Raw genomic sequence first — 14,116 nt, 5'->3', positions numbered from 1 at the left:
TTCAAAGAACTAACTCCTATTCTTCTCAAGGTATTTCAAAAAATTCAAGAGGAAGGAAGGCTTCCAGGCTCCTTTTATGAGGTGAGCATAATTCTGATTCCAAAACCAGGCAAGGACAACACAAAGAAAGAAAATTATAGGCCAATATCCCTGATGAACTTAGATGCTAAAATCCTCAACAAAATATTAGCAAACCAGATCCAGCAATACATGAAAAAAATCATACACCATGATCAAGTGGGGTTCATTCTGGGGAAGCAAGGATGGTACTATATTTGTAAATCAAACAATGTGATTCATCACATAAACAAAAGGAATGAGAAAAACCGCATGATAATTTCAATAGATGCAGAAAAAGCATTTGATAAAACCCAGCACCCATTCATGATCAAAACTCTCAGCAAAGTGGGAATACAGGGAACATACCTCAACATGATAAAAGCCATCTATGAGAAACCCACAGCAAACATCATACTCAATGGGCAAAAATTAAAAGCAATCCCCTTAAGATCAGGAACAAGGCAGGGGTGCCCCCTTTCACCACTCCTATTCAACATAATACTGGAAGTCCTAGCTATAGCAATCAGACAAGAGGAAGAAATAAAAAGCATCCAAACTGGAAAAGAAGAAGTAAAACTATCATTATTTGCAGATGATATGATATTATATATAGAAAACCCTAAAGTCTCAGTCAAAAAACTACTTGATCTGATAAATGAATTCAGTGAAGTGGCAGGGTTTAAAATTAATACACAGAAATCAGAGGCATTTTTATACAGCAACACTGAACTGTCAGAAAAAGAAATTAAGGAAACAAACCCCTTCACTATTATAACCAAAAAAATAAAGTACCTAGGAATAAATTTAACCACGGAGATTAAAGACTTGAACTCGGAATATTATAAAATATTAATAAAAGAAATGAAGGAACATATGAACAAGTGGAAGCATATACTGTGTTTGTGGTTAGGAAGAATAAACATCATTAAAATGTCTATATTACCCAAAGCAATTTATAAATTCAATGCAATACCAATTAAAATACCAATGACATACGATATAAAACACATATTCCAAAAATTTATATGGAACCAAAAAAGAACATGAGTAGTATCAGCAATCTTGAAAAAGAATAAAGTGGGAGGTATCACACTTTCTGATATCAAGTTATACAATGTGTCCGTAAAGTCATGGTGCACTTTTGACCAGTCACAGGAAAGCAGCAAAAGATGACAGAAATGTGAAATCTGCACCAAATAAAAGGAAAACCCTCCCAGTTTCTGTAGGATGATGTGGCAGCCTGTTTGCATGCGCAGATGATGATGTAACACTGTGTATACAGCGGAGAAGCTCATAGCCATGCCAGTTGACATATGGACAGTACAGAGAAAAGTTCAGTGTGTTCTGTGGCTCGCTAAATTCGAATCCGTGACCAAAGTGCAACGTGAATATCGGCACATTTATAACAAAACGCCACCACATAGGAATAACATTACTCGGTAGGATAAGCAGTTGAAGGAAATCAGCAGTTTAGTGGAAAAACCCTGTTTTGGTAGGCCAGCGGTCAGTGATGAGTCTGTAGAGGCTATACGGGATATCTACCTAAGGAGCCTTAAAAAATCTGTGCATGAGTCCACATCAAACTGCACTGAATAGGTATGAAACTGGGAGTGTTTTCCTTTTATTTCGTGCAGATTTCACATTTCTACCGTCTTTTGTTGCTTTCCTGTGACCTGTCAGAAGTGCACCATGACTTTACGGACACACTGTACTACAGGGCTATTGTACTCAAAACAGCTTGGTACTGGCATAAGAACAGGCATATAGATCAATGGAATAGAACAGAGAATCCAGAAATAAATCCATAGCTTTATGGACAATTGATATTTGACAAAGGAGGTAAGAGCATACAATGGAGTAATGACAGTCTCTTTAACAAATGGTGTTGGGAAAATTGGACAGCTACCTGCAAAAAAATGAAACTAGACCACCATCTTACACCATTCACAAAAATAAACTCAAAATGGATAAAAAACTTAAATGTAAGCCATGAAACCATAAGTGTCTTAGAAGAAAACATAGGCAGTAAGCTCATGGACATCTATCGCAGCAATATATTTACTGATTTATCTCTACAGGCAAGTGAAATAAAAGACAGGATAAACAAATGGGACTATATCAAACTAAAAAGCTTTTGTAAACCTAAAGACAATTTGAACAGAATAAAAAGACAAACCACACAATGGGAGAACATAGTCGACAATATGTCTGATAAGGGGTTAATAACCAAAATTTATAAAGAACTTGTAAAACTCAATACCAGGAAGACATACAATCCAATCAAAAATGGGCAAAAGAAATGAATAGACACTTCTCCAAAAAGGACATACAGATGGCCAATAGACAGATGAAAAAATGTTCAACATCACTAATCATTAGAGAAATGCAAATGAAAACCACAATGAGATACCACCTTACACCAGTCAGAATGGCACTCATTAACAAAACAACACACAATAGGTGCTGGCGAGGATGTGCGGAAAGGGGAATCCTCCTGCTCTGCTGGTGGGAATACAGACTTGTGCAGCCACTGTGGAAAACAGAATGGAGATTCCTCAAAAAATTAAAAATGGATCTGCCTTTTCACCCAGCCATCCCACTTATAGGAATATATCCCAAGAACACCATATCACTGACTGAAAAAAAGAAATGCAGCCCCATGTTTGTGGCAGCATTGTTTACAATAGCAAAGATCTGGAAACAACCCAAGTTTCTGTCAGTGGACGAGTGGATTAAAAAGCAATGGTACATATATACAATGGAATACTATGGGGCCATGAAAAAGAAGGAAATATTACCTTTTGCAACAAACTGGATGGACCTGGAAACTATTATATTAAGTGAAATCAGCTAGGCAGAGAAAGAAAAATATCATATGACCTCACTCATTTGAGGAATCCAAGGAACAATGAGAACTGTGGAACAGAATTGAGACAGGAGGGATCAAAGGGACCAGAGGAAAAGAGGACAGAGGGATGGGGAATGATAGGTTGGAATAAACCTGAAAGGAAGGGTGGAGGGTGCTGTAGGGAGGGGGGCAAGGGAGATGTTGAAGGGAATATGGGCGGGGGTGGATGCATTCTGGTTGACTTTAGAATCTATGTAAACACAAATAATTAAAAGAAAAGGGACAGAGCGGAAAATATCACTCACAGCCACTTTCCAGGAGCCGTAGGGGCAGGGATGGCTGGCTTGTTTTCCACAAGGAAAGTGGGGAGAGTGAGACAGAGAGTGATGGGCAGAGCAATTCCTGGGATGACCTGAGGAGCTGGCTCATTCAGTGCTGAGGGGGCTATAGCTGGGAGAGGGGTTGATTCCTCAACACAACACAAGCCTAAAGTATTTCAGGTGACCCACCTCCAGAAAACTCTCCAGCTCCAATCCGCACAAAAGACACAACTGAAAGCATGAAGCAGAGTGGAGGGACAGTAACTTAAGTCTCCAGGGAGATCTGAGATACACCTACCCCTACTGAAGCTTAGAAAGTGCCCCACACCCGGAGAACAGCTGGCAGAAATGTCTTCAGATTCTCAGAGGTTACTCCCACTGCATTCCTGGATACAGTTTCAAATAAGCCCCCTGCTGAGATCAGTAAAGAAGCATACCATTGAGATAAGTAAACTGAAAAGAAAACAAATCAATACTTCAAAGCAGTTCTACTAGGTAAGGAGACCACAATTGGAACAAGCCTGCAAGCCACACACAGAACAATGGGAAGACAGAGAAACATAAGTCATATGCTTCAATAAGACAAATCCTCAGAAAAAGTCCTGGATGAAACAAAAGTAATCAAATTACTGAATGCAGAGTATAAAATAATGATTGTTAGGATGCTTATGGATCTCAAGGCCACAATGGATGGACTTAATGAACACCTCGGTAAAGAAATTGTAAGCATCAAAAAGAACACGGAAATCATAGAAGAACCAGGCAGAAATGACAAACACAATATCAGAAATGAAGACTACACTAGAAGGAATTAAAAGCAAGCTGAATGAAGCAGGGGATCGAATCAGCGACTTAGAGGACAAGATAAGCAAAAGCATTGCAGCAGAACAGCAAAAAGAAAAAGAGGATCAAAAAGTCTGAGGAAACTGTAAGAGAGCTCTGACAACGTGAAGAGAAACAATATCTGCGTAATAGGGGTTTCTGAAGGAGAAAAGAAAGAATAAGAAGTAGTGAACCTGTTTGAAGAAATATAGCCGAAAATTTCCCTAAATTGATGCAGGAAAGAGTCACACAGGTTTAATAAGTCACCCTATTAAAAAAGAACCCATAGAGACCCACATTAAGACATATCGTAATCAAAATACCAAAGCTAAGAGATAAAGAAAGAATACTAAAAGCTGTAAGAGAAAAACAGCCAATCACCTACAAAGGAACCCCCATAAGGATGATATCTGACTTCAACAGAAACACAGAAGGGAAAGGCAAGAAATATTCAAAGTAATGCAGAACAAGAACCTACAACCAAGACTTCTGTATCCAGCAAGACTATCATTTAAAATTGAAGGAGAAATAAAACGCTCCCCAGACAAAAACAAAACAAAACAAAAACCCTCAAGGAATTCATCACAACCAAACCAAAGCTGCAAGAAATGTTAAGGGGCCTGCTGTAGACAGAACAAAGTGGGGGGAAAAATCTAGTAAAAGAAGAATATAGATTTAAAGAAAATGGCAATAAACAACTACATATCAATAATATCCTTAAATGTAAATGGATTAAATGATCCAATCACAACATAGGGTAGCTGAATGGATAAGAAAACAGGACCCGTACATATGCTGTGTACAAGAAACCCACCTCAAAGCAAAAGATACACATAGACTGAAAGTAAAAGGATGGAAAAAAAATATTTCATGAAAATGAAAAAATTGCTGGGGTAGCAATACTTATATCTGACAAAATAGACTTTAAAACAAAGGCTGTAGTAAGGAATAAAGAAGATCACTACATAATGATAAAGGGAGCAACCCAACAGGAAGATATAACCATTATAAAGATATATGCACATAATATAGGAGCACCTAAATATATAAAGCAGACTTTGATGGACATAAAAGGCGAGATCAACAGCAATACTATATATAATAGTGGGAGATTTCAATACCCCACTAAGATAACTGGATAGATCCACAAGAAAGAAAATTAACAAAGAAACAGCAGAGATCAACTGGATTTAGTAGATACCTTCAGAACTTTTGTTTCAAGAAAATCCTTTTTTTTTTTTTCTAGAATGCATCTTCTCATGACCCTTTTAGGAGGAAAGATAATAGTAATAAAGACTATAACAAAATAAATATTAGTTATTATGTACCAGACACTGTGAAGCACTTTATATACGTGAACTCATTTAGTCTTTACGACACTAACAACACTAAGAGGTAGGAGCTATTATCCCAGTGTTGTAGAGAGGGAGACTGAGATTCATAACTTTACCAAGGTTGTACAGTAGGTCACAGAGCTGTGACTTGAACTCATTCTTGTCAACCAGACTCCAAAATTTGGGTTCTTAACAACCAACTCAAACTATCTTTGAGGATGTGGGCTGCTTCTCCCTCCATGCAGGAAATAGGACTTGGTGCTGGGTAATGTTGTCTGGGTGAACTAGCCCACTTCATCTCAGTCTTCTCTGCCTCAGGGAAGCTTGTAGGCTGTGCTGTCATCCACGTCAATGGAGACAGCCCAGAGGAAGTGGTTCGTGCCACACGACTGGCTTTTGAATACCAGCGCCAATTCCGGAAGGATGTGATTGTTGATTTGTTATGCTACCGGCAGTGGGGCCACAATGAGCTGGATGAGCCCTTCTTCACCAACCCGGTCATGTACAAAATCATCAGGTACAATTATGTATCTTCATGTAATATGCCCTCTTCCCCATAGTGCTCACATTATGATTTTTATTAGACACTCAGTTAGAATGACCAACTTTCCTGATTTATCTGGGACATGAAACTTTCAGTGCTAAAACCGGGACAGTCCTGGGCAGACTGGGATGGTCACCCTATGGATGTCAGGAAGTCTCTACATATTCTTCAAACTCTAAATATTTCCTCAATGAGTAGGCAAAGGAAGCAATTTAACAACCTCACTTAGCAGGTGAGAAGACAGATTAGGTAGGAGGACTTAGGCATAGCCTCGCCTGAAGTTACTTAGTATGACATTGATGGGCTCAGAAACAGAACCTCCATGATCCACTTTGGCAAACCATAGATAGGAACCTACTCTTTGCCTTGGCAAGAGGTTATATGATGGATTTTAATGTCCAAAACTGCACTGTCCAATACAGAAGCCACTTAAGTAGCTACTGAACGCTTGAAATGTGGTGAGTCTTGATGGAGATGTGCTGTGAGTGTAATCTCCACACCAGATTTCTAAGACTTAATATGAAAAAAGATGTGAACTCTCTCAATAATTTTATATTGATTAGATATTAAGTGACAATATTTTGGATATATTGTTTTAAATAAATGTGATTACAATTAATTCCACCTGTTTCTTTTCACCTTTTCTAATGTGACCACTAGGAAATTTTAAATTTCACACTGGCTTGCATTATATTTCTGTTGGATAGTGCTGAGTTGGAGGATTAATGTGACAGAGAGAAATGTCACTTCAAAAATTTTTTTTTTAGGTACTAGAACATAAAAGATCCCTCTTCTCTACTTTATTTCCTCATAGACATAAATTCAAGCAGAGGAATATATTTAGTGACATTTTATGAGCTTTTCTGGTCATAGGTAGCAATTGCTCTTGGAAGAACAATTCTGCGTTCTCTATTTAGCTCTGAGCTTAGCTCCTGAATTACTTGATGTGCCCCAGAGCCCTTTTTAAAATAATCTATTCTACCTACCTCACTTTGGCCCCAAATAAATATGATAATATATCTGAACAGACCTTATAAAGTGTTGTGCAAATATAGAGTGGCATTGTTATTAGTGTTGTTATAAAAACCAGGCACTGAATAGGTACAGAATTCTTAAAGACACTTGAAATAGATGTTGGCAATTTTGGGTTTAATACTTTTTAAAACAAAGGGTAGCTAATGGGTTGATTATATAGGTCAGTCCTATAAATAACTGAGTTTACTGACTTATAGAAAAACTACTAATTATTTCTTCCTGAATGTAGACAAAAGTTCATAAAGATAAGTTTGCTTTCTCTTGCTTGCCTAGATGAAGTTGTTGCCACTGCCTCTTTGAGAAAAATAATTTATTGGAGTGAAAGTACATGACATAAAGTGGACCATTTAAAATTCAGTAGCATTTAATATATTCACAATGTCATACAATCACCCACTCTTTCTAGTTTCAAAGCATATCCTGCATGCCTGTTTACAGTGATGACACTCCATAATACCTTTGACAATGACTGTATCTGTCTCTCTTTGATTTTTACAAATCAGATTGATTTTCCCCCTTTTTCTTGGACAGAGCCAGAAAGAGCATTCCAGACACATATGCAGAGCACCTGATTGCCAATGGACTCATGACCCAGGAGGAAGTGTCAGAAATCAAAGCCTCCTATTATGCAAAATTAAATGAGAATTTAACTAAAGTGGCTGACTATAGCCCCCCTGCCACTCACTTGCAGGCCCACTGGCAGGGTCTGGCTCAGCCAGAAGCTCGCATTACCACTTGGGACACAGGTGTTCCCCTAGACCTCCTGAGGTTTATTGGTGGCAAGTCTGTGCAGGTGCCTGAGGAACTCCAGATGCACAGTCACCTTCTGAAGATGCATGTTCAGGTGGGGAGCCCTGAAATCTCTGGTTATAGTTTGTTTTTTGAGACAGCAAAGGAGTTGATGTTGGTCTGGTCATTTGGTTGGCTAATTCATTTTAAAATTATTTATTGTTTTATATTGTTTTATTCTATTCTAAGAACCAATCTTACTGGTGTTTTGGTGCTGAGAGTCAATTAACTCAGATTTTGTCAGCTTCTGTTCTTCCCTTCATTCATTCATCCATGTTTAATACATTAAATGTACATGTACAACATGCACATTATTAAAAATACAGCAATACTGGAATGCTTGTATGGATTTTTCTGACCAGAAAAGTTTTATTCTTTTGGATAGCTTAAATAAAATAAATAAAAATCAACACATCCCTTGAGACAACTATTCAGACCCTTAATCATGTTGAAGTTTTACATATTGTCTCATGTTAAATATAAATGTAACACACTGTCCTGTTTTGCCTGCAACTCAGGAATTTTCTGGAAAGCAGGACTTCCAGTGCTGAAAACAGAAGAAAAAGGAGTTAAAGGCTTCCATCTTTCTTAAGCTTGGATAAAGAAACTGCCCTTTGCATTATTTTTGAAAAACTAACTTTATTTTGGGGCTTTAATTATAGGTATAGAGACTATTAAAACAAACTATGTACTCATCATCCAGGTGAATAATATTATAAATACAGTTCCCATCAACCCCAATCTCTCATTCATCCACATGGTTAAACAACTAATCTCAGCACCTATTTCACCTGTTTTAAAATGTCATATGACTGCTATCAGACTTTCATGTATTCTTTAGCACTTTGTTTTAACATTATGTTTTTGATACTTCCCATTATTGCATTACATCTTTTGAGCTCTTGTGATAAAGGATATGAATTCTTAAGATTCTTTTTTCCTCCCCTTCAATTTTACAGTCTAGACTGGAGAAGGTGTTGGATGGAACCAAGTTAGACTGGGCTACAGCAGAAGCTCTTGCCCTGGGCTCATTACTTGCTCAAGGTAAGAAGTTTCTGTTTAGCTGCACAGCTGGTAAGGGATGCTTTAATATGATGTTTGTTACACGTGATCTCTGCAGATTTTTAAGGGACAACTATTCCCTATTGTTTTCATTCACTAGAGAGATTCTAAAATATGTTAGCTTTTCTTACTTGGCAATATTATTTAATCTTAGTATGTATCATGTTGACAACCTTCATCAGAGAATGAAGTAATTATACCTGAAATAAAGGAGGGCCTGACATCTGGTGGCACAGTGGATAAAGCATCGACCTGGAACACTGTGGTCGCTGGTTTGAAACCCTGAACTTGCCTGGTCAAAGGACATGTAGGAGTTGATGCTCCTCTCCTCTTCTCCTTCTCTCTCTCATCTCTAAAATGAATAAATAAAGTCATTTAAAAAAACCCAAAACAGCAATAGCAAAAGAAAAAATGCCTTTATCATATATACTAAAAAATGGGGGGGAGGGGCTCAGGGTTGGGTATATTAGAAAGATATTTTCCTTTAAAAATTGTAGGGCAAATTATGACTCTTCATTCTTATACAATCTCACCTTGACTATATACTTTTGAATATAAGACTGGGATATTTTAATAAGAATAACCTATTATGCTAAGAAAAACTCTGAGGATGAGCTGTTGTATAAGAATTTAGGGTCACCCTGTCTTATTATTACTAAGTTATTTATAGGAATCTGGATTTTTTTTCCCCTCTTGCTTGTTTAAGGTTTTAATGTCCGTCTGAGTGGCCAAGATGTTGGCCGTGGAACGTTTAGTCAAAGGCATGCAATGGTTGTTTGTCAGAAGACTGATGACACCTACATCCCTCTGAACCATATGGACCCTAATCAGAAGGGGTTTCTAGAGGTAGGATGTTTCTTTATTTATTGTGTAATCCAGATGCTGATGATTATAGTTACAGGATTCTTAAAGCAGCTTGAGCTTTAATGCTTTTTGAAGTAAAGGGATGCTAAGTAAATAGATGAGATAGGTCTATAAATTTGGAATGGATTAGTATATAGCAACTTTACTTGGGCTACTTATCTATTAATCATATCAATGTCAAATGGATGTTCATTTTGTCAATCAAAATTGACATTGTAGAATATATATATTGCTGGATTTGTTAAAGTAAAATGAAGATGTGAATAATTAGCCAACATTTCTTTCCTATTTGAAAAATAAAAAGAGCCATTTCATCAAGTTACCTTATTCCCTAAGGCTTAATGGGTAAATCTTTTACCATATATTTCCATGTGTCAGTCACTGAGCTGTACTCATTAAGAGTCAAGGGTAGGCCTGACCTGTGGTGGCGCAGTGGATAAAGCATTGACCTGGAACACTGAGGTTGACGTTTCAAAACCCTGAGCTTGCCTGGTCAAGGCACATATGGGAGTTGATGCTTCCTGCTCCTCCCTCCTTCTCTCTCTCTCTCTTTTTCTCTCTCTTCTCTAAAATGAATAAAGTCTTTAAAAAAATTAAAAAAATAAAGAGTCAAGGGTAGGCGCTGGGTTTTCTCATTGTTATCTCTCTAACAACTAGCATATGCCTGGCATGTGATGTTTATTAAAATAAATTATCATTGCCTGACCAGGCAGTGGTGCAGTGGATAGAGCATCAGACTGGGACACAAAAGACCCAGGTTCAAAACCCTGAGGCCGCTGGCTTGATTGTGGTACATCTGGCTTGAAGCACAGGCTCACTGACTTGAGTGCGGGGTCACTGGCTTGAGCGTGGGATCATAGACATGACCCCATGGTCACTAGTTTGAGCCCAAAAGTCACTGACTTGAAGCCCAAGGTCGCTAGCTTGGGCACAAGTCACTGGCTTGAGCAAGGGGTCACTCTGCTCTGTTGTAGTCCCTGGTTAAGGCACATATGAGAAAGTAAACAATAAACGAAGGAGCTCCAATGAAGAATTGATGCTTCTCATCTCCCTTCCTGTCTGTCTGTCCCTATCTGTCCCTGTTTCTCTCTCTGTCTCTGTCAGAAAATAAAAATAAATAAAAAATTATCCTTTAGGGTGCCATTAGTGGCCTGTTCCCTTTTTTTCTACTCTAGCCATTTGTTTGAGAGTATAATCTTGAGTTCACTGATAAAAATATTTATAAAAATGTTTACTTGTCAAAAGGAAAATTCCAGGAAGATTGCTTAAAGGCCATACTTCTCAGCCTTTCTTTAAGTTAGTCTGAAGTCCACCCTTGTGTCAAATAAGATTGGTGATCTACAATAGATAGACAGAGAAATATTTAACCCCGTCACCCACCCACCAATGTGATTTGATATATAGTTTCGATTAGTTTTATTTTAAAATATTTTTATTAAATTTATTGAGGTGACATTGGTTAATAAAATTATACAAGACTCAGGTACACAGTTCTGTAGTACATCTTCCTTGTATTACATTGTTTGTTCACCACCCCAAGTCAAGTCTCCCTCCATCACCATCTATCTCCGCTCTCCTTTCCACTATTTCTTCCCTTGCTTAGCATTAAATATTGATATTTGAAAAGCCCTAATTTAAAGCCTTGCCTCTTTTATGAGGAAGATGTCAAAGATTTCATTTATTATCTAATAGCATGTACTTTGTATGAAGACCCTGGGAGAAACACCTGCTTGATCTTGATTTGTCTTTATTGTGTATACACCATGAATTCTGTATACTACGAATTCTGAAACTAACCAGTATTCTCTTACCAATAATGGTTCCTATAAAATCAAGAAACAAAACAATGAATACATGCACTTTCAAAAATATATATATAATGGCTTCTCTGAAGAGGTAGAGGCCACAATAACTTTGGTAAAATGAGTAGGTTACCAGGTTATATCTTTTCCTCAATTCTATTCTGTTTCTCAATCTTAATTTCTCTTCTTTCCCTGTACTTACTTTGCACTGTCGTGTTATCTACTATGTATACTTAAAAGCCATCTTAAATACTTTTAGGAATAAATAAAAGCATTAATAGATTCAAGAGAATAAGGTATGCCAGTGTTCAAAGAACAGTGGATGCATAAGAAAAGGAGCAGTTTATTTTACTTGGGTAAATCAAGGAAAGTTTGGAGGGGTAGCCAGATTTCAGCTGGAACTTGAAGGACATTAAGAGTTGACTGTTCAACATGTGGAGGGAAAACATTCAAAGTGGATACAGTAGCACATCAAAAATCTGAGAAGTAAGAGGACCTAGCATACCCAGGAAACTACAAGTAGCTTCATATGACTGAAGGTTAAACTGCAAAGTAGATACAGGAGTAAAAAAGAGGAGACAAGCCAGATAGGACTACCCACGTTGTGGAAGACTTTGAGTATTATGCAAAAGAGAAACAATGGCAGAATTCTAAACATGTTACATGATTTTTATATTAGAAACATCACTCCTGATAACACTTTGGAAAAGATTGAGAACTTACAATGATTTCTAGGAAGGCTTCTCAGTCAACCAGGCAGGAAATCATGGGGTCCTGAATTAGGGTAGTAACAATGCAGATGGAAGATGGAACCAGATTTGAGAACTATATCACTAACAGACTTAGCAGTAAGTATAAGGAATGAAGAAGAAAGCATCAGGCCCTGGCCGGTTGGCTCAGCGGTAGAGCATCGGCCTGGCGTGCGGGGGACCCGGGTTCGATTCCCGGCCAGGGCACATAGGAGAAGCCTTCCATTTGCTTCTCTACCCCCCCTCCTTCCTCTCTGTCTCTCTCTTCCCCTCCCACAGCCAAGGCTCCATTGGAGCAAAGATGGCCCGGGCGCTGGGGATGGCTCCTTGGCCTTTGCCCCAGGCGCTAGAGTGGCTCTGGTCGAGGCAGAGCGACGCCCCGGAGGGGCAAAGCATCGCCCCCTGGTGGGCAGAGCATCGCCCCTGGTGGGCGTGCCGGGTGGATCCCAGTCGGGCGCATGCGGGAGTCTGTCTGACTGTCTCTCCCCATTTCCAGCTTCAGAAAAAATTAAAAATAAAATAAAATTAAATTAAATTAAAATAAAAAAAAGAAGAAGAAAGCATCAATTATCATCTAGCTCTGTGACTTGAACAACTGGTATCTGATGATGGCATTCACCCAAACAGAGAGTAAAGAAGAGGGAACAGGTTTGGTAAGGAAAGATAATGGGCCCGACCAAGTGGTGGTACAGTGGATAGAGTATTAGACTAGGACGCAGAGGACCCAGGTTTGAAACCCCAATGATGAGTGCAGGCTCATCCGGCTTGAGTAGGGGCTCACCAGCTTGAGTGCAGGTCGCTGGCTTGAATGTGGGATCATAGACATGACCCCATGGTCGCTGGCTTGAGCCCAAGGTTACTGGCTTAAGCAAGGGGTCACTTGCTCTGCTGTAGCCCCCCGGTCAAGGCACATATGAAAAAGCAATCAATGAACAACTAAGGAGACAAAGGAGCTGCAAGAAAGAATTGATGCTTCTCATCTCTCTTCCTTTCTGCCTGTCTGTCACCATCTGTCTCTTTCTATCTGTCACAAAAAAAGAAAGAAAGAAAAAGAATGGATTCAGTTTTTTACATTTGACTTAGAGGGAGCTGAATTACATAGAGGTTTCTATCAGGCAATTAGATAATTATTTCTGAGGCTGAGGAAGGAATCTGGTTTTGAGATCTGGATGGAGGAGTCCGATGAGAAGAATAACATGGACACTGGATTTGGCAACTAGAGCTCAGGGTTGACCTCATGTAGAGGGGTGTGTATGTGTGTGTGGGTGTGTGTGTGTTTGTGTGAATTTTCATGTAGAGCTATTTTAGTGGAATGGTGGAAGCAGAAGCTAGAGTACACTAGTTGAAGGGTAAACAGTTAAGGAGGTGGAGACAAGTGGATTAGATAATTTTTTCTAGCAGCTTGACTGTGAAAGGAAACAATAGCTGGAGAGCACTGATCAAGAATATTTCTTTTGGTTTTAAGCTTTTGACTATCTATCTGCTGAGAGGAGAAAGCCAGTGAGGAGACTCGGTTCAGAAAAAAGGAGTTAGGTGATGAATCTGGGAGAAGCCAAAGACTGATGGATTTGTAATATGAGTGGACATTTCAGCCTTGGGGAAGAAAAGAATGAGGAAGGATGTGAGGACAGGCAAAGGTACAAGGAAAGTCACCACTCCAAAGCCCATTTACAACATACTCATGAATCTGAGAAATACAACAGTCTTTTAAAAAAATTAATGTAGTGTATAGGTTATAGCTGAAATCAAAATGGAAATGAGAAAAGATAAATTACACACAATCCCACCATGCTAACAAATCATCTATTTACATTTTTCTGTTATTGAGTGCTTATACATATAAATCCAAATTTTTACAGTCAAAATCATTGTAGAGGTGCAATTTAT

General features: G+C 38.5%; 1 protein-coding gene across 3 annotated transcripts in view; it reads left to right on the top strand.

The window, feature by feature from the left end:
• The window catches only part of DHTKD1 (dehydrogenase E1 and transketolase domain containing 1), a 75,481-nt gene that overhangs the window by 33,011 nt on the left and 28,354 nt on the right, over positions 1-14,116 (top strand). For all 3 annotated transcript variants that reach the window (XM_066278789.1, XM_066278787.1, XM_066278788.1), the window contains 4 exons: positions 5,703-5,901; positions 7,495-7,807; positions 8,712-8,796; positions 9,521-9,660. In XM_066278789.1, coding sequence (XP_066134886.1) covers positions 5,703-5,901; positions 7,495-7,807; positions 8,712-8,796; positions 9,521-9,660 — 737 coding nt within the window. The remainder of the gene's footprint in view (positions 1-5,702; positions 5,902-7,494; positions 7,808-8,711; positions 8,797-9,520; positions 9,661-14,116) is intronic.

This window comes from Saccopteryx bilineata, chromosome 5, assembly GCF_036850765.1.
Source record: "Saccopteryx bilineata isolate mSacBil1 chromosome 5, mSacBil1_pri_phased_curated, whole genome shotgun sequence".
NCBI lineage: Eukaryota > Metazoa > Chordata > Mammalia > Chiroptera > Emballonuridae > Saccopteryx > Saccopteryx bilineata.
The sequence above is the reverse complement of the archived record's forward strand: the minus strand, read 5'-3'. Positions and strand labels throughout refer to the sequence as shown.